Genomic DNA, 27,267 nt, shown 5'->3' with positions numbered 1-27,267 from the left:
TAAGCAATGAATTTCAAAAATCACTTCCGCATGCTCAAGGATGGTGCAGTTCAATTTCCAAAATAAGACTTTAGAGCCTGAGGCTTTAGGATAACACCACATATCCCATAATGCATCTTGACCAATCAACGTGTCCCTGTAACTGTGGTGCCCACAACCCCGAGGTGAATTTTTGATTAACTCCTGCAGAAACTATGTTGTAGAAAATGACACATTTGTTTAATTTTTTAGCTAAAAATGGCAAAATGATAAATAAAAGACCACTGGAAACGCTTTTAAAATAGATCGAAAAGATATTTGAAGTGGGACTTTAAAGGCCAAACATATTTTGTTTCATTACAAAACAAAAAAAGGTGTACCGGTACATTTATTCACAGTAGTAGTCCTCACTAAAGAAATAAAGTATAAAATATATTATGAAATAACCACAAACAGCCTTTAATAACTTAATAAAAATGTTATTTTTAGGATTCATGTCCACTCCTCTTTCATTATAAAAAATAAAATTGCACAACTGCATCTGATGGCAATTAAAAAAAAACTATCTACAATGAAAAGACCAAACAATGAACCAACAGATGAAAAGAAAAGACCAAAATCAGACTAATACAAGGATAGAAAACTGTATTTTTTTTCCTTAAAAAAAACAACTTACCAACTGCATAAAAAGCATGCACAGAACTGGGGTTTGTTTTATTCACAGTGGTGAAGAAAAAACAAACATATTGTCTTTATCTACATATTACTACCAAACATCGGGTTCAACACAGCAGATAATGGGATCCAACCACACAAAACATGAGCTGATATAACTACATTATAAAGGGCATCACAAAAATGGTACAGAACAGCAGTGTAGAGAAAATACTTGTGTTTCCAACAATAAGAAAACTGCTGTCGTTTGCAAATACAAAAAAAGGAGGGGAAATTTTCAGCAGGAAATAACATTTTGAATTTCCTACCATTAGACCAAAATTTGACAGAGTATGGCTTCATGGCAGTAATTTAATCTCCATGAATGTTGAGCAACAAATCCATGTTCCATTATCGTCCAAACAGGTCCTTAACTAAACTAAAAACTGGTCTTTGGAGCTCGGCAGTGAAAGCTGAGCATGATGATGCCCTTCCGTTTTAATTTCAATACCAGAAAAGTCCACTGGGTGAGCAACTGCACAACCAGATCCCTGGAAGACCAGTCAAAAGGATGAGAGACACAAGGAAAACCCTGGTGAGGTATTTGGTGCAGCGGGGCAGAAAGAAGAACAGATGACATGAAGTGTGCCAGATGTCCACTGGGATGGAGGATCTCTGGCAGGGTAGAGTTCAGCTGAAAGGGTTGATGGCGGCGATGGTTCTATGACACCCGGATCATCTGAGCTACTGTCTCATCTGGTGGAGACTGAGAAAGATCCTGCTCCAGCACCAACAGAGCAAATACATACATCCATGAATAAAAATCAGCAGTAAAAGCTAAGCTACTCTCACAGGTACTTCATTAAGCTTTGAAAAAACATCTGATCTTACCTGCGATAAGCCCAATGCATCTTCTTTGTCCTTCGGGGAGAAGAAACGGCCTCCATCTCCTCGCTTGCGTTGCATAGCGTGACGATGGCGAGACTCGTGTAGATACTTCTGCTAACAAAATATTTCTTTTAATAATGACATTCAGAAACATTTACCAATTACCAAGTTAGCTACGGGTTTTTCTCCTCGCTTTCTGATTCTTTCTTGAAATACGCTAAGCTAATGACCGAGCTTTGTGATTGATGATCTAGAGATTTACATGAAGTCATCACAAAGAGCCTCTTTTACGCTTTAGGTTCCTCCTAAAATGTGTCAACTTCACTTATTGACAAGTGTTGTTTGTTAATACAAACTAATAATCTAGAATGACAAATTTTACAAACCCTCCTCTCTTTGGGGATCTTGCCCTCAGCCTCCAGTTTGGCTCGGGCCTGTCTTCGCTTCAAAATACGATGGTACTGTTTGGCATTGACATACAGAGGCTCCTCCTCCAGCATCTCAGCCCCTGGCAGGGGGATCCGCTGCATTGTGGGAACTCCTCCACTTCCAGGAACCATCTACAAAAAAGCCCCAAAGAAAGCATACAGTGTTTAGACCTCTATATCTTCATAGTGTATGCTCACACACACAGCTGTTGAGTTGGATAGATGTACATAGATGTCTATGGTGAATGAATTAAACTTCACATGAAAACAGAGAAGAAGAGTGTGTTGACTGAATGTCTTTAGTTAGTTTTAAAAAAGGTTGTTTATTCCTGGAGAGTAAAAATGCTTCTGCCGGTACTCGTGCTCTACAAGAGGTGGTTAGTGCAAACCTATAAATTAGTAACCCTTGAATTATCAAGATTATGTTGCCAACATTACAATCACAATCTAAAAGATCCACTGACCCACCTCGCACCCTGGTGTTAGTCTAGAAAAAGGAAAGAGGGGGCAGGGGGGGTATGATGTTGGGTACCACGGCATAGGGTCTTACCATGACCATTCCACCTGCATTGACCATGTTGCCGGAGACGGGCAGGGTGACGGTCACAGTGCCTTGGCCACTGTTGGTAGTGTTTGTGTTGGCACCCCCTGCCTGTACAATCTGAGCTCCTGCCAGGCTGGCAGCTGGAATTGTTATCATTCCTGCACGACAAAAGAATAATCATCTCATGTGAGACATGCTGTTCAATGCTGCTGCGGTCTATAAAGCTTTAAAAATAGAGTGGCGGAGGCTGGGCTCACCCTGCTGCAGGACAGATCCATCTGTGTTGACCGGCTGGTACACGATGGTCTGTCCATCAGCTGTCTGTGCCACCTGTTGACCCTGCACACTGATCTGCTGCCCCTGTATCAGAGGAGAGGTCAAGGAAAATAAATCTTACTAATAAAATTCCCTCCAAAAATGATCAGCATATATTTTTTTAATGATGTCTAACTGCTTGACCTGGAATTCAATTCTGTCAATATCCAACTTAAACAAATGCCCTGAAGCATAAGTCAGATTTGGACCAACAGATAAGCAGTTAGAGTGTTAAGTTGAGTTGATGAGAGTTGATGAGTTACCTGGTTCTGTCCGGCTGTGATGGCTGTCTGCGGTTGCTGAATGATGATTTGCTGTTGACCCTGCTGACCCTGGAGCTGAAGAGTCTGGCCACCTTGCAACTGTATCTGACCTGGCTGTACCAGCTGGATCTACACACAGACACGTTTTCCAGGGCACAGCAGCACAGGAGAAGAAAATTCAGCGATTCCATACTGTCAACACCTCGCTGTAATATGATTACATATGTTTAAAGGGCAAATGAGTTGGTCTGCGGAAGAAATATCTATTACACAGACCCCTGCAGTAATGTCACACGCAAGGGGTCTGTTTTTAACTATTATCAAGTGAAGTTAGAAGGTTGTCACTGCAAGCTTTCCTTAAACTAAAACCATTACTTGGATTCTCCTTTACCAATAGAGTCTCACGTTTCTAAGACTAAGATGTTCAACCACCAGGCTTTTTTCTTTACCTGCTGCAGTCCTTGAGCTCCAGACACAGGAACCTGCATAATGGTTTGACCCTGACCTCCAGACATGGCCTGCACCATGATGGGCTGGCCTGACGAAGTGATGAGCTGCCCACCGCTCACCTGAACCATTAGGGGCTGGCCTTGGACCTACAGAGACAAACAGAGTTGTTGCAGAAGCTCTGAAGAAACAAGTGACTCACAGGGCAGCATGCAAGCCACATCACATGAGAGATGCAAAAGCGAATGAAACGTCAAAACCATGAAATCGTGCGCTTTTACTATAAATCCAAACTTAAGACAGTATGTACTTTCTTTTCAAACCATCTTATCATGAGGTTTGATTTTATTACATTTCAAAAGTACTCAGAACTAGGTCTAGGTTTAATTTGCTAAAAGCATGGAGATGAAGAAAAAAACATTTGGCACATGCAGCTCATTCAACTTTAAAATGGGCACAACATACGTGTGAAAGCAAAAAATACCAGACTGTGGATCAAAAAAATAAAAGAAAAAAATGGCAAAGATACAGTTTAAGGAGGAGATGTCTGCCGAAAATGATCATGATACATGCTACTCATAGCGGAAACTCAAGGTATTTCTTTGCTAACTTTTAATGTCCACCTGTACAACTGGTGCTTCAAACGATGTTCTCACAAACTAAAAAGGTGATTGTTCTGTGAAAACATCTCACATACACAGTGATGCTTTAAAGCCATGACAGCACAAGCATCATTTTAGAGGCTGGCGCGAAGCACTGCGCTGAGGAGCATGCAGCTCAGGTAGTTGCAGGGCATGCTGAAGGGGAGAGGATGAACCAAACGGCACATATGAATTAGGACAAATAAATAGATACAAACACCCCTGGGTGTTACGTGCAGACTGGTAGATGTCAGACTGTTACAGCAGTGACACAACTACCTGGAGAGTCTGCACCTGCTGGCCAGACGCAGTCACCACTGGTGCATCTGTCTGCAGCTGCACAGCCGTCACTGTGCCATGTGTCTGCAGGCAACGCAGGACAATACAGTCTCAGACAAAAACATTTCAGCCACAAATTGTTTAAATATTTTAAGAAAACTATGGCTTTCTTTGGCCTGGATTGAATTACCTTATCACTATGGGCAACAATGTTAAGCTGTACAATTAGAGTTGAAAGACTATTATTTTCTTTCACAGATTCATTTCCTGTTAACCATTTTTTCCCTCCAAGGATAATCCACGATTAATAAATCAATAATCGATCCATAAAAGGAGAGATTGATCTTTTATACCGGTCCTTTTCCGATGACCTAACGCAAAACTGCAGTAAAGCAAAGGTCCGCTAGCTTGATGCTAACATATAATGGAATTTCCCAGACCTTAACATCCATTGCTGACGAAATGGACAGCTTTATATATTCACATACATGAATTTAACAAATTCTTTAAAAAAAAAAAAAAAATATATATATATATATATATATATATATATATATATATATATATATATATATATATATATATATATATATATATATATATATATATATTTATATATATATTTAACCATTTTATTGGGTATATAAGATCGGGTATAAATTACCCAGCAAATGTAGTGGTGTAACTTTTTGTGGTGAAAATGGTCTAGGGTTAAAGTAACCTACTGGGATAAAGAGTAATGCTATAGCACAACTCCACCTAGTGGCCAAACTGAAACGCACCACAGGAGAGGCAGAACACAATGATCAGCACAATTTTACAGTGTATGAACTGCATCAGATTAATATGAATATCTATAAAACATATATAGATTATTGTTGTATATTCATACAAATATGTATAAAGGTGGAATCTGTGTCAATTCAATATTGAATTGAATTGGGTGGATCAAAAAAAATAAAAAAAATTGTAAATAGAATCGATTCTAAAGATTTTGGGTGATACCCAGCCCACCTACCAAGAACTTCAGACGTCAAAAGATGAATACACTGTGAGCATATAGATACATTTATCTTTCTCTTATCTTATACAATTGACACTATCACTAAAGCATTTGGTTGTCACTGTTGTTCAAAATATATTCCGAAGATATACATTTATTTTTTAAGTTGGCTAAGCTGCTTTTAAACTAAGGTCTTAAAAAAATAAAAGCCCACATTCTGATTCAGAGACTTTTAAACAATCTGACTAAAGACTAACTTTACTCGAGGCAAGAAAACAGTGAAAGTGGTCAGGAAGCAGATGTCAGAATTGTATTAATATTAGGGGTCGATTCATATCATAATTTGTGCTTGCTTATATGATTCATAGTCGATGTTGGTTTATTTTGAACGATCCGATTCACTGACCTAAAATGGGTCAGGACATCTTTATCTAAAAATTCAACCAGTGTGACTCTACCTAAGTACTGAACAGTGCAGGTGAGGTTTTCAAGATTCTTTGTCTTTATTGCCAGAAAATCAAGTGTAAATTACATATGTATACAAACAAGTAAACAAGAATTAATGGGAAATCCATTCACATTTTTGTTTCATAAAGTTAAGCCCACCGCTGTCTTGCCACATCAAAATAATCCAAAGGGAACATTTTTAGAATATTCCAGCACACTGTATGGTCCCATGTCTTGGCAAAGTTCAAAGTGTTTCCACACAGTGGACTGTAGTGATGGATTGACCATTTTTGGCTGCATCACGTGTGTTGTTTGATGTGATGGCACTTGGTTGTTATAAAAAAAATAAACATGGCATGTCTCAATCCAATTAGTATTTTCCATGATCGATATAATTGATTTATTTCATATTGAAAAGATTTTATAAGGGTATAGACTGATTTGATTAACAACTTGCCTCAGACAGATTGATGCAATTAGATCATTGGAATTTAAATAGATTAATCCATTAAGTGGATTATTGTTACACACCCAATTAATAGTGTGTAGTGGGCTGCTCAGAAACCAGAATTGAATACTACAGAAGAGTCGCACTTTAAACCAAAAAATTACATAAAATATGACAAATCTGAGTGCAAGCATATGAAATTTGATGAAAGACATAGAATAACAAAAATGTAAGATTTACTTTTTAGTTAATCACTCTGCAACACTATTTAAATGTACAAATCTGTTTTATCAATAAATGTTTGTGTAATACTGAAAAAATGAACCTGGTTAATTGTATATTTTTTTGACTGTCACGAAAGGAACAAAACAGGTCAAGTCAACTAATCTGGTTCACCTTGTAAAAAGTTTGCTGTGTTTACAAAGTCCTGAAGTCCTTTCTCAGTTGGGATCTCCCCCTCTGGGCTGCAGACATGCATCACCACTTAGCTGTGGTGTTGAGGCTGGTTCCTGCCTGTGATTCTGTATTTGGCTGGCTATGCAGCTATTCACTGTGAGAGGGAGGTCCCAAATATTAGGTTTTACTCAACCAATATTTGGCTTTCGTGCTCAGCCTATTTCCAATTGCCCATCCCCATTAGCCAGGAGGTGGAAGGTTTGAAAGGGGTGGGGTGTGTGTGTGTGTTAAGGTTTGGGGAGGGGGTTCTTTTCATTTTTGTATGATTAATTTTGTTTTAATGTAAAGCGCTTTGTGTTGTGTTTTTATAGGAAAATGCGTTATAAATAAAGTTTGATTTGATTTCTCGGCTGGCGCACGCGCGCGCTCACCTGCTGTTGGATCTGTCCGTTGGCGGTCTGCACAACAATCTGCTCCCCTGTCGTAGTGGTGGCAGACGTGTACTGCTCCATCGCTGCTGCTTTTTGACGCAGTCCTCTAATAAAAGAAAAAACACAAACAGTTTAGCCTAAATATACAATGTCCTTTAAAAGGGATGTTATCAGTTTTTTTAATCTAATTTAATCAAGCATTTTTCTTTCTACTAAAAATGTAGTGCCTTATTTGACAACGTAATCATCGCCATTTTTTATAATTTTATTTCGTAACACTGGCTTTTATTGAGTCGTATATTGAATTTTTTATTTGATCAATGTGTATTAAGATACATTAAAACATGCTATAAAAATCACCCGTTAGCTGTGTTTGGAAGACGACCACCTAGCTTAGCTTAGCGCCAAAGCTAGGTAAACACCATGGTAAATTCTAGAAAGAACAAAATGGATGCTCAATTTTTAGTATGGGGACAATCGATCGGTTTTGACGGCTTTGGCGTTTCCCCAGTTGTTAAATATTTGCTAGGTCGATGAGACAAACGGGTGGAACTAGGGGAACATTATATGCCCTTTCTTTGTTTGGGAGTTCTTATTTTAGCGTAAGCTAACGTCAGACCAACAGAGATTATGTTACCCCGCTGCAGTTAACATAGATCATTTCGAGGCCGTTGAGAACTTAACAGAACCAGGACAAAGCGGTCAAACTCGAACAGCAATTTTGATTTTTTTGCAGTTAGCAGGGTTAGTAATTTGGTTGGTCCATGACAAACCAATCCGTGCTGACAACTACCAATGCCTTCAATCGTGGCTCCCTTACCGTAGCTTCGCTGTCCGGTTTCCCTCTGATTGGCTCTAGTACAGCTCGCTAAAACCCAATCAACAAAGTGAGCGGACAAAATGGCGCAAATGAAACAACGGCGGTTGGGAGGAGGTGCACAGCTGCGTGGCACATGACTGCGGGGACTGCGCAGGCTGCATTACCTCTGCTCCCCAGCAGATGGAGTCATTCAACTCTCTGACACAGTTAAGAATCTAATTGTTTCAAAGTAAGCCTAGATGCTGTAGTGACATTCTTTTTTTACCTTCTTTTTTCATTTTTAAATTCAAAGAAACAGAACACCAAGCTATGGTTGTCCTAAGTATATACCTATAGGCAACATCAGAGGTAACCTGACATGGGAAGCCCATGCTGAGCTCATAAAGAAAACCCAAAGTCTACTTTTTCAAGGCTTAGGGAAAAAAACAAAAACTCTTCAGGTTTGGTGGTGATTTTCCACTGCATTATGAAAAGTGTGCTGCCATACTGCATCTGTATTTGGTTCTCCAGCTGGACTTCAGCAGGGCAGAGTGCACAGGGTCACAGAAGTTGCACAATAGACTGTCTTGTTGTCCTCCCCAACAGGCAGAAACAAGACAAACTAGAGTACAGTTTCAATTTTAAAGTTGACGGATTAGTCTGGTGCCCTGATTTCACATTACATTTAAAGCACATAAATGATATTTTAAAACAATCTGTGACAAATTGTGAGAAATAGATTTCAAGATGCAGAAATACTACCTCTGTGGACAAGAAAACAAATAAATAACACATCAGTGCTTAACATTCAGGCATGGTCCCACTATGACTGTCTATAAATCCTTAAGAAAAAGAGAAAAAAATGAATCACAAAAAATGTATTGTGTGCAGCAGGTTGTACAGCACTTTCTTTACCAGTCCCTATTGTGTTTTTGTGAAATTCTTTGCATGTTTTTAAAATATTTTTCTACTTTTCATTTTTTACATTTATTTTTAGAAAAAAAATGTATACTTAATAAATGTAAATGGTTTCATAAGCGTTTTGTAGCCATAGACTCTCCACAAGGGGGCAGCACCGTTAAAAAAAAACACACTTTAAACTTCAGACTTCCGGAAACACTTCCGGGAATAGACGCAGAGAGTAAACAAATGTCAAGTGTAGATTATCGCTACATTTGGGACTGGTGTAAAAAATAAATGTAACTTGCAATAACAACTGAACAAAAACAAATCTAAATAGGCCAACTAAACATCACCAGGCAGGATCCGAGGGCGGACGGGCTACTTTTGTTTCCTCCGCGTGGAATACAAGTAACAAGGAGCATGGCCAGCAGGACTCTTCGGGTCCTCTGCCATTTTTCCAGGTCTGGTTCCCAATCAGTGACTCCTTCAGCTAATTATTTTAGCTGTAGACTTGCAAGCAGAGGGATCGGCAGGGCATGGAAGGGACACAATCCCGAGCACGGAGACACGAAATCAAACGGGCCTACATCCGGAGATGATGTTGCTGACGATGGAGACGTGGATCTGGAAGATGTGGAGGAGAAGTTCCAGGCATTTTTCGAGTATGATCGCTCTTTTAGATACAAAACTCAATCTGCTAAGGTTATCTTTTGTTGTTGTTTTATTTTATGTGTAGATTTCTCAACAATTTCTGCCCTATTTTGCAGCAAAGAAAGGAAGGCACAGAAGACTGTTAAGTATCACATAATGAGGAGAAAAATGACTCCAGCAGGAGCTCCAGAAAGGAGGTTAACCTGGGAGGCTATTGATCAAATTAGGTAAGGGAACTGTCCAATCTACAAAACAAACAAACAACAACCTTAGACTTTCCACTTGACCCACATTCCTGTCCAATTTTCAGATATCTTAAGAACAATCAGCCGGATGAATGGTCTGTCGAACGCCTCGCTGAGGGCTTTTCTGCCACCCCTGAAGAAATCCGGAGAGTCCTCAGGAGCAAGTTCATGCCATCTCCTGATAAAAAGACCAAGCAGGATGCTAAAGTGATGGCTAGACTTGGCTTGCAGAGTCTGCCTCCAGGTGCAGGGACACAGCAGGACAACTTGAAAAAATTACCAGGGAACCACAAGTCAACCATGCTCCCATCTGGGGGTAAAAACAGTTTAGTGCCCTCGTCTGGTCAGACTCCATTGGTAAAATATGATGCCTCGAGGTCCCTTGTTCAAATTCCTGCTTCTGTTAATGCTCCTTCACCTCAGCTGAAAACTCAGGTGGCTGAAGATGCTGCTGTGATCAGAACAGCAGAGAGCACCACAGAAAAAAGTCCCACAGAGGAGGACGAATGGAGCTGGGACGGGCAGGTGTTGACAGAAGAACAACTATCAGACTTGCTGGAGGAAGTAAAAAATCCCCCACCTGTTCAGAAGATTGGGAACGATTACTTTGACGCAGAAGGAAACTTTTTGTATCGAATCTGAAAACATTGGGTTGGATGACTGTGTTTTTACTCCAAATTATCACTAACTCTGATTTACCAAATTGTTTGGTTTTCTCTATTTGTAAAAAGAAAGGAAGCATATTACCAAAATAAATGTTAAAGAAATAAGAAAAAGGGTTTCACTGGAACTTTCTGCTGCAGATGAATGGATAAATAGAATTAATTCCAGATTCACACAAACACAATACAATAAAACATGCAGTGCCAACAGTACACCATATAACAGGTATGAATATTTTTTTTATTTTATTTAAGTGTCATGCACTAATGTGCCCAGCCCACACGGGCTTATTTGACACTGAAAGACAAAATACATAAAACATTATAGAAACATGCCCATCACAAAAATCCAATAACCCCCCTAGTCAGAGTCTAACAGAATACAAAGTGTCTATTCTTATTGTCCATGCCTTTGACATAAAATTTGCCAAACAAAAAAATTCATTTTCAAAAAGCCAACATAAGATTTTATCTTCAGATAACCAAAACTAATCAGGATATTTCTTTTCTATTACCTCATACATACAAAGTCTCTGTTTTTCGTACAAAGGACAATAAAACAAAAAATGAAATTCATCCTCCACCACTTGCAGCTCACAGACCTCAGTCTTTCCTCCTCAGGAACGCCTTTAAAGCGCCCTACTTCCACCTGTAGGGGGAGCACTCCTGCTTAAAGTTGAGCACATAAGGATCTTTGTCCTCTTTTTAAGTTGTACATAACATGTGGCTCAGCACAAAATGTGTCCTTAATTTGCAAATAAGTTCGTAATTTTGGTTTTTGAAGCAGTTTAATTTTCCATTCTTTTTCATAATAACCAACTAAAGTTTCCTTAACATTATCTATCTTACATTTCAAACAATTAAAAAAATAATGAATATTAGAATGTAATAGAATAAAAAGGCAGTACAGAAAAAAATACAAAAATAATAAAAAAACGCTGCATATATGTTTTCCAAAAGGACAGAAAACTTTCAGTGTTTCCACATATCAGCATATGGCACTAAATACAATTACTTAAGGACAAATTTAGTGTTTTCTGATGTGACTTAGAGGCAAACATGGAATATGTGTAGTGAAGCACGTGGTGTTAATTCTGAAATAAACAATGTACACGTCTCAAAAGTAAAATAATGTATATAGGTTTAGATCTATGCTAAGAATTCATTTTAATACATTTATTGGAAGCTTTTTCTAGATGTTTGTTCATAGGTTTCTGTTCATGCGAAAGAATGAATCAGCAACAAATGACAGAAGAATGCACGAGTTTAATGTCAAACCCAAAGAAATGAGAAAACTTTCAAAATTGAAAACTTTTTTTATATTTACAGAGCCTTCACAAAAGTAGTTTGTCATTAAAGCAAAGAAAAAGTCAAACAGAAGGTTTTTTAAAACTACAACAAGAAAAATGCAAAAGGCATGAAATAATTGTATCCAGTGTTTTCCAGAGAAAAGCAGTTATTTGAATAAAGTCAAATCCTGAAATCATCAATTTGTCAAACGAATGAGGTTATTCTGCTTGAAGAATTTACCTGATTTAAATTTTGCAGCTTAACCATAATTTTATGTAGAGACTAATGTTCAGCTCAAAGTTAGCATTTTGATACTTTGGATGCATTTGTAACATAATGACTGACCAATTATGCAGTAAATGATATCAAATGATCAGTAGATGGACAGCAGCAATATGCCAGATTCTCACACCAGGCACTTGTTAACAAACTCCTACATTCTGCACTTCGAACCACTTTAAACATGTTAAACCTATATAAGGACAATGTTCTGAACACAACAAAAAAAAAAAAAAACACAAGGAACATTTCTTTAAAGGGAAAAAAATTCACAAAAGAATCAAATTGAAGAAGAGATGAAATAAAAAAAAGCTTGGCTGTATGATACACGATGAGGAACCTTTAATAACCCAGTGATTTGAAATAATTCAGAAAAAATGCTGGTATTGCAACTATTACTATTTACAGTGATTGCCTTTTGTCATTGCTTTCATATTAATGCATTTGGTCATACATATAACCAACATGGCTATATAGGACGAAAAAAAATCTCACTTTTAAGAAAATCGTTCACAGACGAACTCTTCACAGAAAAAGTTCTTTGTGCTTTCAGCAGCTTGAACTGCATTTAAAGTTTCTGACAAACTGTGATGAGACACATATGCCGCCATTCTCCTGCACACTGAGGCAATGCTGTGTTTTCCTCAAATATGCTGTCATTCATAAAACACAGAAACATTTGTGCTAAAAAGATAAATTACCTTGCACGGACAGTATCCAAAATATACAAAGTCTACCTATGCTAGTAAACAGAATGTTTGTGAGCAGTTTTATTTCAATCATAAATCCTAATGTGATGACGCAGCAAAAGCCTACAGGCATGTCTTTGTGTTATGTGTGTTTTTTTTTCCTTTATCATGGCCATTTGTGGACATTTTTCTTAAATATCTAAAATAAAAAAACGTAGTGAGGTTTTACCATATATAGGGGTTAATGAACATAAATCTCAATGCAACCGTTGTCACTCCCACCAGACTACTCTCACACAGAGAATCCAAATGATGTGTTTATGTACAAGTGCACACAAAAAACTAAAAATAAAGAAGGGCAAAAACATTTGACAGAAATTAAAAGTACTTTCAGGAGCATACCCCGCCCGGCATGAAGGAGGCAGAACCTGTAAAACAGTGCAATGTATTTCTCTGGCTTTTTCAGCAGTTAAGCAGTTACTGCATTCGTTTTTGCACCCTAAAATAAATACCTATAAGATTCAAACCCGTTAACTAGTAGCTGAAGTACAAAACTCCCCGACTGTGGAGGTATTAGAAGTAAATGTAAGAAGTACATTCATTCATCAGGCTTCATTTTGACAGCAGTGCGATGTGACACAGACTTTATAGCCGATGCTGAAGCTTCTACAAGAGGGTAAAGGGAAGGTGTAGCTGGAGACGAGAGCTACAGGAACAGTGGCCGGCCACAGGCTGGACAGGAGGGGTCTTACTGAGCTGCATCGCAGAGGACTGATGTCACTCGAGCATGTCCTGTTTAAAGAGGAGAAAAAACAAAACACTCAAACCCAGATAACCAATATAGTCGTGCACACAAACTACGGTGGCTCATTTGCAAATACACTTGTTTACACACTTTGTTAATATGGTTACTCAAGTAACTTGAATTAACTAAAGTTGTCAAAATATGTCTAGGTAAATAATAATAATAAAAAATTGTGTTTGTAAGGCGCCTTTCTAGGAACCCAAGGGTGCCGTACATAAAAGTGAAAATAAAAATAAAAACAATAAAAGAAAAAAAAATAGACATTTAAAAGAGTCCATGAATAAGTTATGGAGGGAAATAGGCAATTTGGAAAAGGTGAGTTTTTAATTTCTTGGTGAATTGTGAGAGAGAGCCAATGTTTCTGAGGCCAGGAGGCAGTGAGTTCCAGAGCCTGGGGGAGAACAGCTGAAAGCTCTGCTCCCCATAGTGACAAGGCGAGCAGTGGGGACATCCAGATGAAGGGAGGAGGAGGATCTGATGGTACGGGTGGGAGTGGCGACATGAAGAAGATCTGATAGATATGAGAGGGCAAGGTTGTGGATGAATTTAAAAGTCAGGAGAAGTATTTTGTATGTAATCCGGTGTGTGATTGGTTGCCAATGGAGCTGCTGCAGAACAGGTGTGATGTGTTGGATGGAAGGTGTTTGAGAGATAATTCTGGCAGCTGAGTTCTGAACATAATGTAGTTTTCGTAGAGTTTTTTGTGGTAAACCAAAAACAAGGGAGTTGCAGTAATCCAGGCGGGAAGTGACAAGCTTTGGTTTTCAGCATAAAATGAGCATGAAATGATAAAATTATTTGTCTTCATCAGATTGAGGTAAACAGGCATCAATAGAATCATTAAAATAGAAGAGACTGAGAAATTCTAAGCATACTGTTTTCCCCTCATCTTGTGGAGCCACTGTTAATAGTCAAGTCCCACAGCATTTGAAAAGCGGGCAAAGTGTGATTACATTATTGACTATGCAATGACTATATATAAAACAAATCTAACATTTTTTGTTGACATTGCTCTACTTCAACCTCGAGACACAATAATCTGAACAAACACTAAAAATGAAGGTACTGATATTATCTGTGTTTATTTTGACATAAAACATGATCCATTTATGGTGCAGCACCAGTTAGCTGCAGTCTCTTGAGTTAATCATTTAACGGTCTTTAGCATTGTTGTGAAGAAATTCTGGAAACTTCAAGACTTTGGTATTTCCCAAATCATAATGTTTCACCACAGGATTGCAGTTAGAACAAAGTCTGAACTTTTACTACCCCCCCTCTGTTGATGGCTGACTGTCAGCCGAGATTCAGCTGCTGGAAAAATATCCTCACGTTTTCCTCAGAGGAGTTAATCGTACCTCATCCGAATCATCGTGAAACTCTATTTTGCCGTTTTGAGTGTGGTTGATCTCAAGCTCGTCGTCCATCTCATCAGTGGCATTGTTTTCGACGTGCTGCTGCAGTACAGAGTACCTGTGGACCAAAAACCTGCAGGAAATGATTCAGAACATGGTCAGAGGACTCATTTGTGATGCCTGACTCAGATATTTTGAATAAAATGAAGAAGGTCTAGAAACAATCACCTGCCACCGCACACATACTTCCTCACAAAGACCACTCCACCTGCAATGCTAAGCAGCATAATCACGACAACTGCTACTATTATAGCTACAGACTTTGAAGAATGACCTCCGATCTGTGAAAAACACGAAACAGACAAACGCATCACACAGGTTGTTGCTCTGGAACAAATACTGCAGTGAGAGTGCGAGATTAAACATCGGCGATGGTTTCCAAATTTACTGACCAAAGTGTGTAGCTCCACCATGTCACTGACACACCTTTTACTGAGGTCAATCTCTTCACGCTTTGGCGTCTGTCCTCCTACACATTTATCTCCAGGGATCTTTCTGTACCTTTGAATCAGAAACAAACAATGTTAAAATCTATTTTGTTAAAAAAAAAAAGGTTCTAATCCAAGTTTGTTCATCAAGTCAAACAATCATTTGTAAAGGAAATGATTGATTTTTGAGATTGAAAATAAAAGTTTAAACTTCTTTCAAGCTGTTTTTAAAGGTAAATGTATAAACAAAACTCTCATTCCTTTCATCTGATGCTGCGTCAGTAATTAAAGAGTAGACCAAAGACATTTACTGTTGGTTACTACACACTGAAATTAGACTATCTGGCATTTGAGGAAGATGTACAGATTCAGGAACTGGAATTAAATAATGAAGATCACTTAACCAGTGAAGTTACTGCCTTACCCACTAGTCACCAGTTGCTCCTCTTTGCCATGTAGACAGAGCTCCAACACTTTGTGTTGCAGATCTGGCTCCTCTACACATTTGGAGCTGTTTTCTTCCCGGTAGTATCCAAAGTCACTTTAGAAAGAAATATTGTTTTTCTCAGAAAATTTTTGTTTGTTGGTTCACACACATACTTAATTTGTACATACATTTACAGAACCAGAAACCGGTTGAACAGGATTTCCTCTTAGTTACCACAACAGAGTGTAACATAAAAAAGGGGGACATATAGTCGACAATCTTACCACAAGAAGTCATCTAGAGTGCAAGCACAAGGGGTCGGCTGTGACGCGACCTGATAATCACGCCCGTTCCAGCAAACAGAGTCTTTTCTGAGACGCAGGAACTTTTCCTTGTAACCCAGCATGCAGCCATCAGTTGGGTCACTGATGTCATCCGAGTGGGCCAACCACTGCACATAGTCATTGTCATCACCTACAAAAGAATATTAGTTTGAATAACCTGAAAGAAATGTACGTATGAAAAATAAAAAGAAAATGTTTTATAAACAGTGGCTCACAGTCTCTGGTGAGAAGATCCCTGAAATCAATAGTGAAGGAGACCCAGTTCTGGCTAATGTAGGAGTCTCGGTACCCCCAGAGGCTCACATTCATGGAGCGAGCTCCTGGTTCTGATGCCAACCCAGTGAAAAAGATGGGCTCTGTGGTGAAGTTGTATACATGCCAGCACTGTCCTTCATCAGTGGAAAATCTGTTGGGACATCCAAGAGCGTTCAAAAACAAACTACAAAGAAAATAGAGCTCCTGACTGTACACCTGTACACTGGGTACCTGCTGGCATCCTCTGTGAGATTACATATACCGTATTTTCCGGACTATAAATCGCACCGGAGTATAAGTCGCACCAGCCCAAAAATGCATTATAAAGTAGAAAAAACACAGAGAAGTCGCACTGGACTATAAGTCGCATTTTGACGGGAAATTTATTTGACAAAATCTGAGACCAAGATATAATAACTTGCACAACCTCATATGACACAATCATAGCAGACTGTTTATCTCATAATTTCACAGTAATTCTTTCTCATACTTATTTATTTATTCCTTTCATAAAGCATCATTGGCCAACTAATACTCTGTTTTCATCCTGTATTTGTAGAAACAGTTGTCATTTTTATCGCATTTATGAATCTATGAAATCATTGGAAAATAGAATATTATGTTGTTAGCCTTCAAGATCTTACTGTAAAAAAAGTTTGCTGATTCTCTGAGTCACTTAACATACTCTTAACACTTAACATACCTCATACATCAAATTTAGCCAGGAACATCCTCTCTGTTCCTCACAAATGAAAATAACAGGAGGGTTAACAATGTATTTATTTCATTTTATTTCTAATATAAGTCGCTGCGGAGTATAAGTCGCACCCCTTGCCAAACTATGAAAAAAAGGGCGACTTATAGTCCGGAAAATACGGTAGCTACAGCAGCATGTCAAATTTATTCACCCCTTTAGTGGACGAAATATTTATTTTATTCATCTGCTGAAACAAAATTGCAATATTTTTTCACAAAAATTGATTCTTTATGTAGTTCTTATTTTAAATACATCCGTCCATCTTCTAAACCCGCTTTAGGGTTGCTGGAGCCTATCCCAGCCACTGTTGGTAGAAGGCAGGAGGATACACTCTGGATGGGCCTATTGTAAAGCGAAATGTGAACTTAAGTTTAACTCACTTGATCTGCTTAATAGTGTCCGAGGGGCTGTGCTCCACCGCAACCAAAAGTCCCCCTGAGTCCAGGATGGCATAATGATGAGGGCCATCTAGCGCCTTTATCCAACTGTAGCCTCCATCGTCCGACACAAACACGTCAGGTCTGATCACTGAGGAAGAGTCCCCAATGCTGCCTATAGAAACAGATGTTGTTCAGGAGCAGAAACGAACCCCCATATCGTCTGCACAATGAGGCGCATTCAAAAGTCTTAATTTAAAATGATAACTGTGTGCTTCATAATCCGAAGCCCTTCACACGTGGATAAATTCTGGTTGGGCTTCCTGATGTCCAATTATATGGAGAGCTACTGTGTAGCAGTGTTGGACTGTGGTTGTGTCCGATTTCTTTCTCTACTCGATACTCATGGGACTGTAAAGTGCATTTGCCATTTTGTCAGGGTGTCTGACTCTACAATTCCAAAATAAAGTGACCGAGAAATTTCCCAGAAGTCTCTGTGAAAAACCAGTGTGCATTGATTTTCTCTAGATTGGCAAATAGACCACAATGCATTGGGTTTTCATTATTTTTCATGTGAAAAAATGAATTTCGATAATTTTTTATAAACCATCCAAAATGTCATCATCAGAACAGTGAATTCATAAAAATAAATTTATGACGTCATTAATGTCGTTTTGGAAAAGAAAAAATAGTGAGCACGGTGTCTGAATTGCTCTTAAAACCTAGGGCACTAGATAGTCCCACACTAATTTTTTAGTAATTAGGGAGTAGGAAGAGAATTTGGACATAGATCGTTTTTCTATGTGTTTTGGGTAAATTACTTCTAAAAAGTAATTGATTACTTTACTTAATTACTGGTTCAAAAATGTAATTAATTACTTTGCTCATTACGTATTTGAAAAAGTAATTCTCCACTCGTTACTTTACCTTTCTCCTCTCATATACAAATTCTCAAGGAAAAAACAGTTTGCACAAACAAGATCCTCTTGTCTGTTGTTTAACTTTATTTTTAAAGCAATGCTCTCATTCAAAGTATGAACCTGGTTCAAGTCAGACCCTGGTTTTATTAGAATTCAGACAACAGTGTGACCCAAAAACAACACATGTGGTCCATGCCACTGCTCAAAGTCAGATGAACCTCTTTCGCTTATTTTCATCTCTATCAAATCTGAAAGTAAGCAACTCTTTATAAACACAAAGAACTATTTAATGCCTCCATGTTCATTTTCGCTGACTTTAGGTTTTCCATTACAATGAATTGCAACTTTCTCTCTCTACATCTAAGCAATGTGACTGCAGCAATGAGGGGGCAAGTCTGTACTATGACTGATCCCCAAATCTGCACGCACATACGTATGCGCCAGTAACTCCGTTTTTTTTTCTTTATTAACCTTCGTTTCGTTTCATTTCATTTAACCAAGAGAAAATGTCAGAGTTTACAAAACCTAAGTAACCAAGTAACAAGGGTTTCTGTAGTTCGGTAATTTTATTTAAAACTTCAACTTAAATTCGTTAAGTCCCTCCGTTACTGACAAAAGTCCGTTACCCCTAACACTGGTGGAGAGTTAGCATAGCCACACTAACATTTGTCTTAGTGATATCAGTCTGTTTTTGTTCAAGTGTTGAAAACATGTTGGGAGTTATAGGTATTGTGAATCTGCTAACACAGCTGATGTGTAGTGTGTCACAAACAAGTTCTAGAGTTACTGTGAATGCGGTTAATAAAGTCTGACTGACATTTATCTCTGACTCTCGTCTCAATGTGCCTTATAGTTCGGTGGGCCCTATATATGACATAAGTGTGTCTCTGAAGTCTAACTTTTATCTGATGCAATATGTGTTCTGATAGGAACATTTACCATGAGCTAAGATGAGGCCCACAGCATTTGGTTCAGACAGAGGCAGCATGGGGACATCAAGCTTCATAGCCATGCTGTAAGCTGCGTGGATGTGGAATTCGCACTGTGGACGACAATACAAGCAGTTAGTCTGTTTTGTTTTTTTACAGAATCAGAATCTGTTAAGCTCAGTACTGACACAGTAAAGCTCTAAGACAGCAATGCTACTCCTGTTCCCTCCCAGCTTTATCTCAAAGACACAAAACATATTCTTCCTTCTTTGTACCTTGTCTGGATCTTTGGCTGTGACTTTACAATTGACATTTGAAGGCGTTCTCAGGGGAACCCACTCCCCTCCCTGATCAAAAGACACCACAGACTGTATAGAGTTATCTGGAATCACAAGACAGAACATGACATTTAAATAACAGTTATAGACCAAAACAGAAAAAGTGTGGAGAGAAAAAACATTAAGGACAACATCAATTGTTAACAGTAGAATACATGCTGTGCTGAGAGCTGTGATTGAAGATGTAACTGCTTTAGACAGTCACTTCAATATTCATCTAACATTCTTAAAGAGGTGTTTACAGAAGAGGTCGTGTGTTGGTGTGGTTCTACAGAGAATTTGGGCAGCAATATCCCATTGTTCTCTCAAAAAAAAAAAAAGTACCTTCAGCCATGACACTGGTAATGAAAACTCCTCGTAAGGAGGTGACGTTTGTAAAATCTGTATCCCCCCCTGGGGTGGTGTACAGGTGATGCTCCAGCGACTTGGAATAAACAGTGCCCCGATCATCTGACACGTACACAGTTCCAAACAGGGAATCTGAGAACAGAAGACAAGAGGGTCATTAAAAGTTCAGAAGGACGCGAGCACTGGAAATATACAGGAATAAAAAGGGGATTTCTGAGATCTGCAATTCATAAATGTAATTATATTCTGGTGAAATTCCTTTGATCCTGCCCTCTCATGAAACAAACGAAATGATCATACTTGGGAGTATGGTACGTCTCAATGGGTCTCCATGGAGAGGTAAACTGACTATGATGTCACTGCACAGACTCACCTCCAGGTTCATCGACGTGTATGAAGACTATCTCGTCATTTGCTGCCAAAATCGAGTAAAACTGGTCGTGAGCCACGGCTGGCAGCTGTGCGATGTTCCAGGTCTCACCCTGATCCACAGAGACATGGAGTACCCTCAGTCTGTCCTGCAGGGGAACAAAAAGCAAAAATGGAGAGTAAGAACACACTTTGGAGTTTTAAACAAATAAGGCAGACAGAATGCACTGAAAACCTCATCTCCAGTGTCATGTTATGTATCAAAAAGTATTTGCTGGCTTTGAAACCGCACAGGTTGTGTGGTTTACTGAATGCCTACAAGTGATATAGTACATTAGTTGAACTATATTCTCAGTTTCAGACAGGTTTTTTCTGAATCCTATTACGTCAATTAGACGTAATAGAAAAGATCTTGGAATTCAAAAAATCGAAACAAAAAAAAGCTTTTTTTGTTTGTTATTATAATATTGCATTGAACTGGTGTGTTTGAATCTATGAACTAACCTGGCTGGTCATTATAGAGACAAAGAGGAAGCGTCCACCACGGCCAAAGGAGTAGACTTTACTGGCAATAGTCTTGATGGTTTTGCCATAGTCAGTGGTTTTCTTCAGTTCCAACATTCCCCGATCACCTATAACATACAAGCAGCTTACAAACAAACTAAGCTACATGACAAAATGCCCAAATACATGAGCCAAAATTGATGGTAATAAATGTTTTCTTTTCATTTCCAGTTAGTGGCTCAGGCGGTTGAGCAGGTCATCCAATGATCGAAGGGTCGGCAGTTCGATTCCCACTCCCCCCAGTTGACTGTCGTTGTGTACTTGGGTAAGACACTTCTCCCTCCCTGCCTTCATTGTTGCTCCACTGGTGTATGAATGTGTATGAATGATCCCGGTGATGGTCAGAGGGGCCGTAGGCGCGTACTGCAGCCACGCCTCTGTCAGTCTGCCCCAGGGCAGCTGTGGCTACATCAGTAGTTACATCACCAAGTATGATTGACGTGTGAATGAAAAATGGAGACACATTGTAAGCACTTTGAGCGCCTGGAAAAGCGCAGATAAATAGAAACCCATTAATAATTATTTTTTTATTTTGGTCTTCCTTTTTTTTTCTTTTCTAAAAAATATTTTTAAAATTATACTTATTTTAACACAAATACATCTCACATATTTTTACATTTGAAAATATTGTTTGCTTTTAACAGGTTTGCTTTAAGGTCAAATTCTTTTCACGCTTGCTTGAAAACAAAATGTACTTTTTCGTTCCTTCCTGTGTAGCAGAGAAAGATAATACATCCATCAGTGCTTGTGTGGTGCTGTCAATAAGTGTACATTAAGATTCTCATACTGCTTATAAGTTTTGAAACTTACGTCTGTGACTTTTTACATCTATAGCAGTTTGTAGCACTAAGTCACTCAGCTGTATTTATTATAAATTATTGTAAAAAAGAACATGTTCTTAATAGCTTGGTTAAATAAAGGTTAAATTAAAACAATGACTTAAAATTGTAAAAATTCCAATCCTATTGCTCTATTTTATACTGTTAACGTGTTGTGTGACGTGTGCTGCTGACCCCTTGGTCAGGTCCCCCTCGGAAAAGAGATCTTGATCTCAATGGGTTTATCTGGTTAAATAAAGGTTAAAAGAAAACAAACTTACTGCACGATGCATTTTTGCTGGTTGTAAAGTAGATGGTGTTTTTATTCCCCCTAAAAGAAGATAGAAATAATCAAACATACTTAAGCAAAGTTGAAATTTGGGCCAATCTGTGGGTAAAGGCATGACAGTCCACTATGAATGGTTAAATAAAATAATTAAAAAAAGCAAGCATATTTTTTTCAAATGATTAAACTAGACTCAAGTCCTGCTCCATTTTTTGTTCTCTGTGTACGTTCTAACTTGAGAAAGATTAGAGATCTATCTTCAGAGTTAGCAGAACAAAGCTCTGCATCGGGATGTTTTCTGTTGATTAACTTTTTTTTGACATATTTATCTCTACGCCAGCCGATAAAATGAAACTGCGTATACGTAGCAGTGATAAGGATAACAATATTTTAACAAGGTCACTGGGTGGTATGCAACTTTCCCGTCTGTTAGTGATACATAAGCTGCATACAGCTTTATCCAAGACAACAGTTTATAACATTGGAAAATATGAGTTTGCCATAAAATGTTTGCGCAAAGTTAATATAAGGAAAATCATATATAAAAAATATGTTCAAAATAAAAGCAAGAGGAACTCTGAATTGCAGCACACTGTACAGAAAGCTAATACTGACTAAAATTATACTGATTAAACAACTTCCTGTAATGGTTTACATGTCACACAGCTAGGTATTTCCACTTTAGATAAAGTAATAGAGTGTTAAGTTTTACTTAACCTGATCTTAAAGTCCCACTCTGATCATCTTTTGATCTATTGTAAAAGTGTTCCCAGTGGTCTTCTAATGATGATGATGCAATTTTTAGTCAATTTTTTTTTTTTTTAAAATGTCGTTTTCTAGGACATGGTTTCTGCAGAGCGGCAGTAGTTCATTAGAAATTCCCCTCTAAGAGGTGGACAGAAATGTTGGCTTGGAATTGGTCCACCCCATTTCCCATCATCCATCTGTTACACTCTCTCCCACTAGCTTTCAGCCCCTTACAATCCCAAACGAACATTCGCGGTGCACCAAAAACAACGAGCAATATTGGAGAAATCCAGACATAAAATTTTAAGCTAGATGCCAATTCACACGAGGAAAATGAAGACGAACGTTTGGGGCTGCAGGGTATGAGGAAAACTTGTGATTTGCGATATTAGTGATCAATATTCCGATGTTGATATAACTTGTTATTGTTATTACACTAAATGGCCCTTGTCTACATGGGAGGTGAGCATCTAACATTAAAGGGGTCTGTCCGATTGGTCAACAACGATTCGTTAAATACTTCAAGCTGCCATAAGATTGTTTTAGTACATTTAAGGATACCATGTATCGCAATTTTCGCCGTCTTTTGCGATATGTATATTGCACAAATTGATATAGTGATAACGATACATTTGCTATTTATTGTGCAGGCCTAACGCTCGTGGATTTATTTATCTGCAAGTGGATGCATCGGAATGGAGTGGAGCGGCGAGCATGTGGCCTCCCGACTGTAGCACCTAAATCACCACTACGACATTTTTCAATTTGCGTTTGTTTTGTCTGCTCCTGATTCACAACGAGTTGTATTATGAAATAATTTCTTTATATGTGTCCTCCGTCATCAGAAAAAGGCCACAAGAACATGTTAAAAACACAACTCTCATTGGAGTGGGGCTTCAAGCTGGAGTCTTTTATGATGTGAGTGTATGAAATTTATCCAGTTTTTGTCTTGTGTCTTACCATTTCACCAAACACACCATGTCATGGATCTTTCTCCAACTTTGGCCAAAATCTTCAGTAAGCCACAGTTCCTTCTAAAAGCGGAACACATATACAACACCAACTAGTCACACAAACTGGTGCATGAGCTGTGTTTACCAAGTGTTAAGTCTCAACAGTCACATACATAAAACCACACAAGCACACACATCTACACTGCATGTCTTTAATCTTTTCAGTGTTTTTCTGTTAGCCTACATATAACTCTTTTTCACTCTCTGTTCATGCGCTTATAATGGAAACGCCCAATGCTGGGTTATACGTCTGTCCAACGATACATCAGGTTACACATTATCAAGTCCAGGAATCAAACTGCAAATGTTCTAGTCAACACTTTTACCTAACAACCTCATCCCCTGATGAACTAAAATAATCTCACAGAATATGGCTGCCCCTTTAAATACAATCTATACTCCAAAAAATGCATGAAATGTAAATAAATAAGCATAAATGGTAAGTCATTTTAAAGTGTGTGGGCATTTACCCTGTTTTTTTACTTTGTTTCTAGAGTTAATCTCCTCTTTTACTGATGGTGATGTAACATATGATCTGATATTTTTGGAGTTTGGTCTAACTTCCATTCATACTCACTCGTTTTTAATCTAAGAGAAGTTTTATTCTTCACTTACTTTGCTGCTAAAGACGAAGAGAACATTTGAATCCTCCGGATTGTAACTCATTTGTGTCAGGGGCATAAAGTTCAAATCATGGTGCGTGAAGGTCTTCCCGCTGTCATCAGAAACAAATATCCGAGGCTTGTCATCTCCAGATACCTCACCTGTTAGGATTACCTGAAAACCAGAATCCAAAAAACTCTTGTCAGCACACATCTCTGTTTTTATTGATAGCCAACAAACTTCAGGTATAGTATTTAAACCTTAAAGTTGCTTACTTTTCCTGAATTCTCTGGACCAATAGCAATGCCGAAGTCAGTTGTGATGAAAGTGTGGTTGATCAAGTTGGTTACATCTTGAAATGACTTCCCGTAGTTATCGCTAGCAAACAGGTAGGCGGAGCAAAGTTAGGCAATGATCTGATGCAAAACAGACTCTTCCCTGAGAGCATGAAACTCACCTCCGATACAGTTTGGACTGACCAAATTTAAACAGAAAGAAGGGCATCTGGTATGTTGTCAAAGCCAGAATGACCTGTAAGGAAAGGGAGTTCTAGTTTGAGGAAAGCACAGCCAGTGTCAGTCACTACTGCTGAGTCATGGCAGGTAAACCACTCACCCCGGTGCCATCTCCAACCCAGGCAAGAGACACAGAGCCACTCAGGTCATCGAAGAGATGCTGAGAAAAACACACGGAAAAAGTTCTGCTTTCAAAACCACAGTAAACATGGAGGTGTCACACAAGTGTGCAAGGAGGTTAATTAGCTGTGAGGGACTCAACATGTTAGAAGAAGCAAACCTCACAGAAAACAAAACAAGGTTATAACAGGCGTGTCAGGTAACTAACACCTTTCATGCGAAACGAGTTCCTCTGAAAACACAAATGCAAATACTGAAAGTTTACAAAAGAATTCTGAGCAAATACAACCTATTAGACACCACATCTATGACAAAACTAAGATTTTTACAGTCAGAAACTTGTAAATTCAAACAGTTTTCTTTAAAAATGCACGTTTTTTTTAAATCAACTCTAGTGCTGGTCAGACTGGGTGCATTACACCAAACAGAAAGCAAGGGTCAGCTTCTAAGAACTGTAGACCTCAGATTACTGGGACCAAGCATACACAAAGGCTGCAATGAAAAGTTGATCACATGGCAGTGTGAGCAAAGCAAATAAGCAGCACAGGATTCTGATGAAGTCAGTGTTGTTTGTGTTGTGGGTAGTGTGGTTGTGCAGCAAGTTAAGAAACCTGTATTTAAAAAAAAAAAAAAAGCATTTCTTCTGGGTAGCTTTAACCCATGGAGTTTTAGCATTAGAGAACTATTTCCTGTTTGTTCACTGCTTTCACAACCACTTACCGGTATGTTTATGCACTAGTTCCCTTTAAGCACATTGATGCTACCAACCCGTTTTCACAGCCAACAAATCAGGTAGAAGCTTTGCTCTGGTAAGATACAAAATAGAGCTCCAAGCTTTGAGAAAAACACAAAGGTCAAAGCCATCAGAGCTACCTTAGTAAAGGTGAACTGGTCTAACTACACAGCTAAGCGCCTATGCTGCCAGAGGAACGGTGTTGTCACTGTTTTACTACAGCTCTAAGAAAAACACGCACAAAACGGCAAAACGACTAGACAAAGGGCGGGATATTGCTCTTTTTTAATTTTATTTTGAAAGTTCAAAATATAGCGTCTCTGAAATGCTATCAATAGGAGAAAAACGCAGTGTTTTGTTAATAGGACAAAGTAATCCGGGATGTGACGGCAGTTAACTCATGGGTTCGGGTTGACAGGCACCAGAATTTAAAGTAGCCCGTCAGCGGATGGATTTCTCACTGCGCCGGAGAAGTGATTAGGCCTGCCCGTGCACCTGTTTAGCACCTGAGCGTCAATTTATGCACAAAAGTGTGACTCGTGAACTGCAATGGGACCTTAATTAGTAACTTACGAGATGTGTGTTGTTAGCTAACTTCTTGTCGTATCCTTTGAGCATTTCACAGGCATCAGTCGGATCGGCACTTCTCCGTTTTATCCTGAGACTTGTCAGCCGCGCAGTCAAGGACCTCTTCTGGATTTTTGCGACTGTATCTTCGGTGCTGGTGTGCTTCACAAAAGCCGACGGGGTTTTGGGTCCCTGATGAAAATCGAAGCCGGCAACCAGAGCGCTGACACAAATCAGCAGGACACCTTGCAGCAGAAGTCCCATCATCGCTGCCATCGTAGCAATAACAATTAAAATTTTTAAAAAAATTGTTTATTATCCTGGTGTTGTACAGGAGTTTAAAGGAGGCTACGGCTCCACCGCGGATGACATCAAGGATTAAAAAAAGAAAAAAAACTCTCCTCCTGCCATACACTAATTCAGGATTTAAAACACTTAGATTCTAAAACTCCGACAGTTGCAGCAAAAAAGATTATTTTTTCCCTGCAAATTATTTATAAAGCTTTATGCCAAATTTCCCCGCAGCACCTCCATCGCCATCTAGAGACACGGTTACGATGATAAAAACTGTCTGCAGGTCGGAATGGACTGTACAGGAGAGGCCAATCTGATTCGCTGGTTTTTCCACGTGCTCCGCCTCTGCTTTTTGATTGGCCGAAATTTGATCTGTTGGTGTCACAAATGCAACCTTATAATTAGCTGTCAGCCTGTCAGGGTAGGTTGAACAGCACAGTAATGCAGTCACTTCTGTGTATTTTTGACGTATAAACCGATATTGTGGGTTGTTTTGCAGGAGGGAAATACTTTTTTTTTTTTACATTTTTATATCTACAATAAATAAATTATAACTATCATTGTTCTACTTTCTATTTCTGAACAAATTCCATCTTCTGTAAAGATGCTGGGGGGGG

General features: G+C 38.7%; 3 protein-coding genes across 9 annotated transcripts; 1 reads left to right on the top strand and 2 right to left on the bottom strand.

The window, feature by feature from the left end:
- Window positions 1-200: 200 nt before the first annotated feature.
- Window positions 201-8,128, bottom strand: nfya (nuclear transcription factor Y subunit alpha). 7 transcript variants are annotated; one of them, XM_020704596.2, is made up of 10 exons: window positions 7,984-8,128; window positions 7,164-7,269; window positions 4,436-4,522; window positions 3,521-3,667; window positions 3,072-3,200; window positions 2,751-2,853; window positions 2,500-2,651; window positions 1,908-2,081; window positions 1,525-1,635; window positions 201-1,411 (listed from the first exon to the last, which is right to left on the bottom strand). In XM_020704596.2, exons 2-10 carry the CDS (start codon window positions 7,242-7,244, stop codon window positions 1,355-1,357), a joined length of 1,041 nt encoding a protein of 346 aa, XP_020560255.1. In that variant the 5' UTR covers window positions 7,245-7,269; window positions 7,984-8,128; the 3' UTR covers window positions 201-1,354. The 7 variants fall into 7 exon arrangements, with proteins under 7 accessions (XP_020560255.1, XP_020560253.1, XP_011475319.1 ...); XM_020704594.2 differs by lacking the exon at window positions 7,984-8,128 and adding an exon at window positions 7,801-7,917; XM_011477017.3 differs by lacking the exon at window positions 7,984-8,128 and adding an exon at window positions 7,801-7,917 and having other exon boundaries at window positions 4,439-4,522.
- Window positions 8,129-9,041: 913 nt separating this feature from the next.
- Window positions 9,042-10,531, top strand: ngrn (neugrin, neurite outgrowth associated). The gene is made up of 3 exons (XM_004070405.4): window positions 9,042-9,527; window positions 9,633-9,743; window positions 9,827-10,531. The coding sequence occupies exons 1-3, from the start codon at window positions 9,286-9,288 to the stop codon at window positions 10,401-10,403; spliced, it is 930 nt and encodes a 309-aa protein (XP_004070453.1). The 5' UTR covers window positions 9,042-9,285; the 3' UTR covers window positions 10,404-10,531.
- A 1,138-nt stretch (window positions 10,532-11,669) lies between these two features.
- LOC101158853 (sortilin) lies at window positions 11,670-26,922 on the bottom strand. Its single transcript, XM_004070404.4, has 20 exons — window positions 26,363-26,922; window positions 25,037-25,096; window positions 24,879-24,952; window positions 24,697-24,799; window positions 24,434-24,595; window positions 23,766-23,839; window positions 22,054-22,103; window positions 20,895-21,022; window positions 20,395-20,539; window positions 19,998-20,153; window positions 19,611-19,717; window positions 19,346-19,448; window positions 17,490-17,661; window positions 16,313-16,503; window positions 16,038-16,227; window positions 15,751-15,867; window positions 15,291-15,399; window positions 15,067-15,179; window positions 14,842-14,971; window positions 11,670-13,473 (listed from the first exon to the last, which is right to left on the bottom strand). Exons 1-20 carry the CDS (start codon window positions 26,630-26,632, stop codon window positions 13,459-13,461), a joined length of 2,469 nt encoding a protein of 822 aa, XP_004070452.1. The 5' UTR covers window positions 26,633-26,922; the 3' UTR covers window positions 11,670-13,458.
- Between the last annotated feature and the right edge of the window lie 345 nt (window positions 26,923-27,267).

This window comes from Oryzias latipes, chromosome 7 (genome assembly GCF_002234675.1).
Source record: "Oryzias latipes chromosome 7, ASM223467v1".
In the NCBI taxonomy this organism is placed as follows: Eukaryota; Metazoa; Chordata; class Actinopteri; order Beloniformes; family Adrianichthyidae; genus Oryzias; species Oryzias latipes.
Note: the sequence above shows the minus strand (reverse complement) of the source record. Positions and strands in the feature narration are given on the sequence as shown.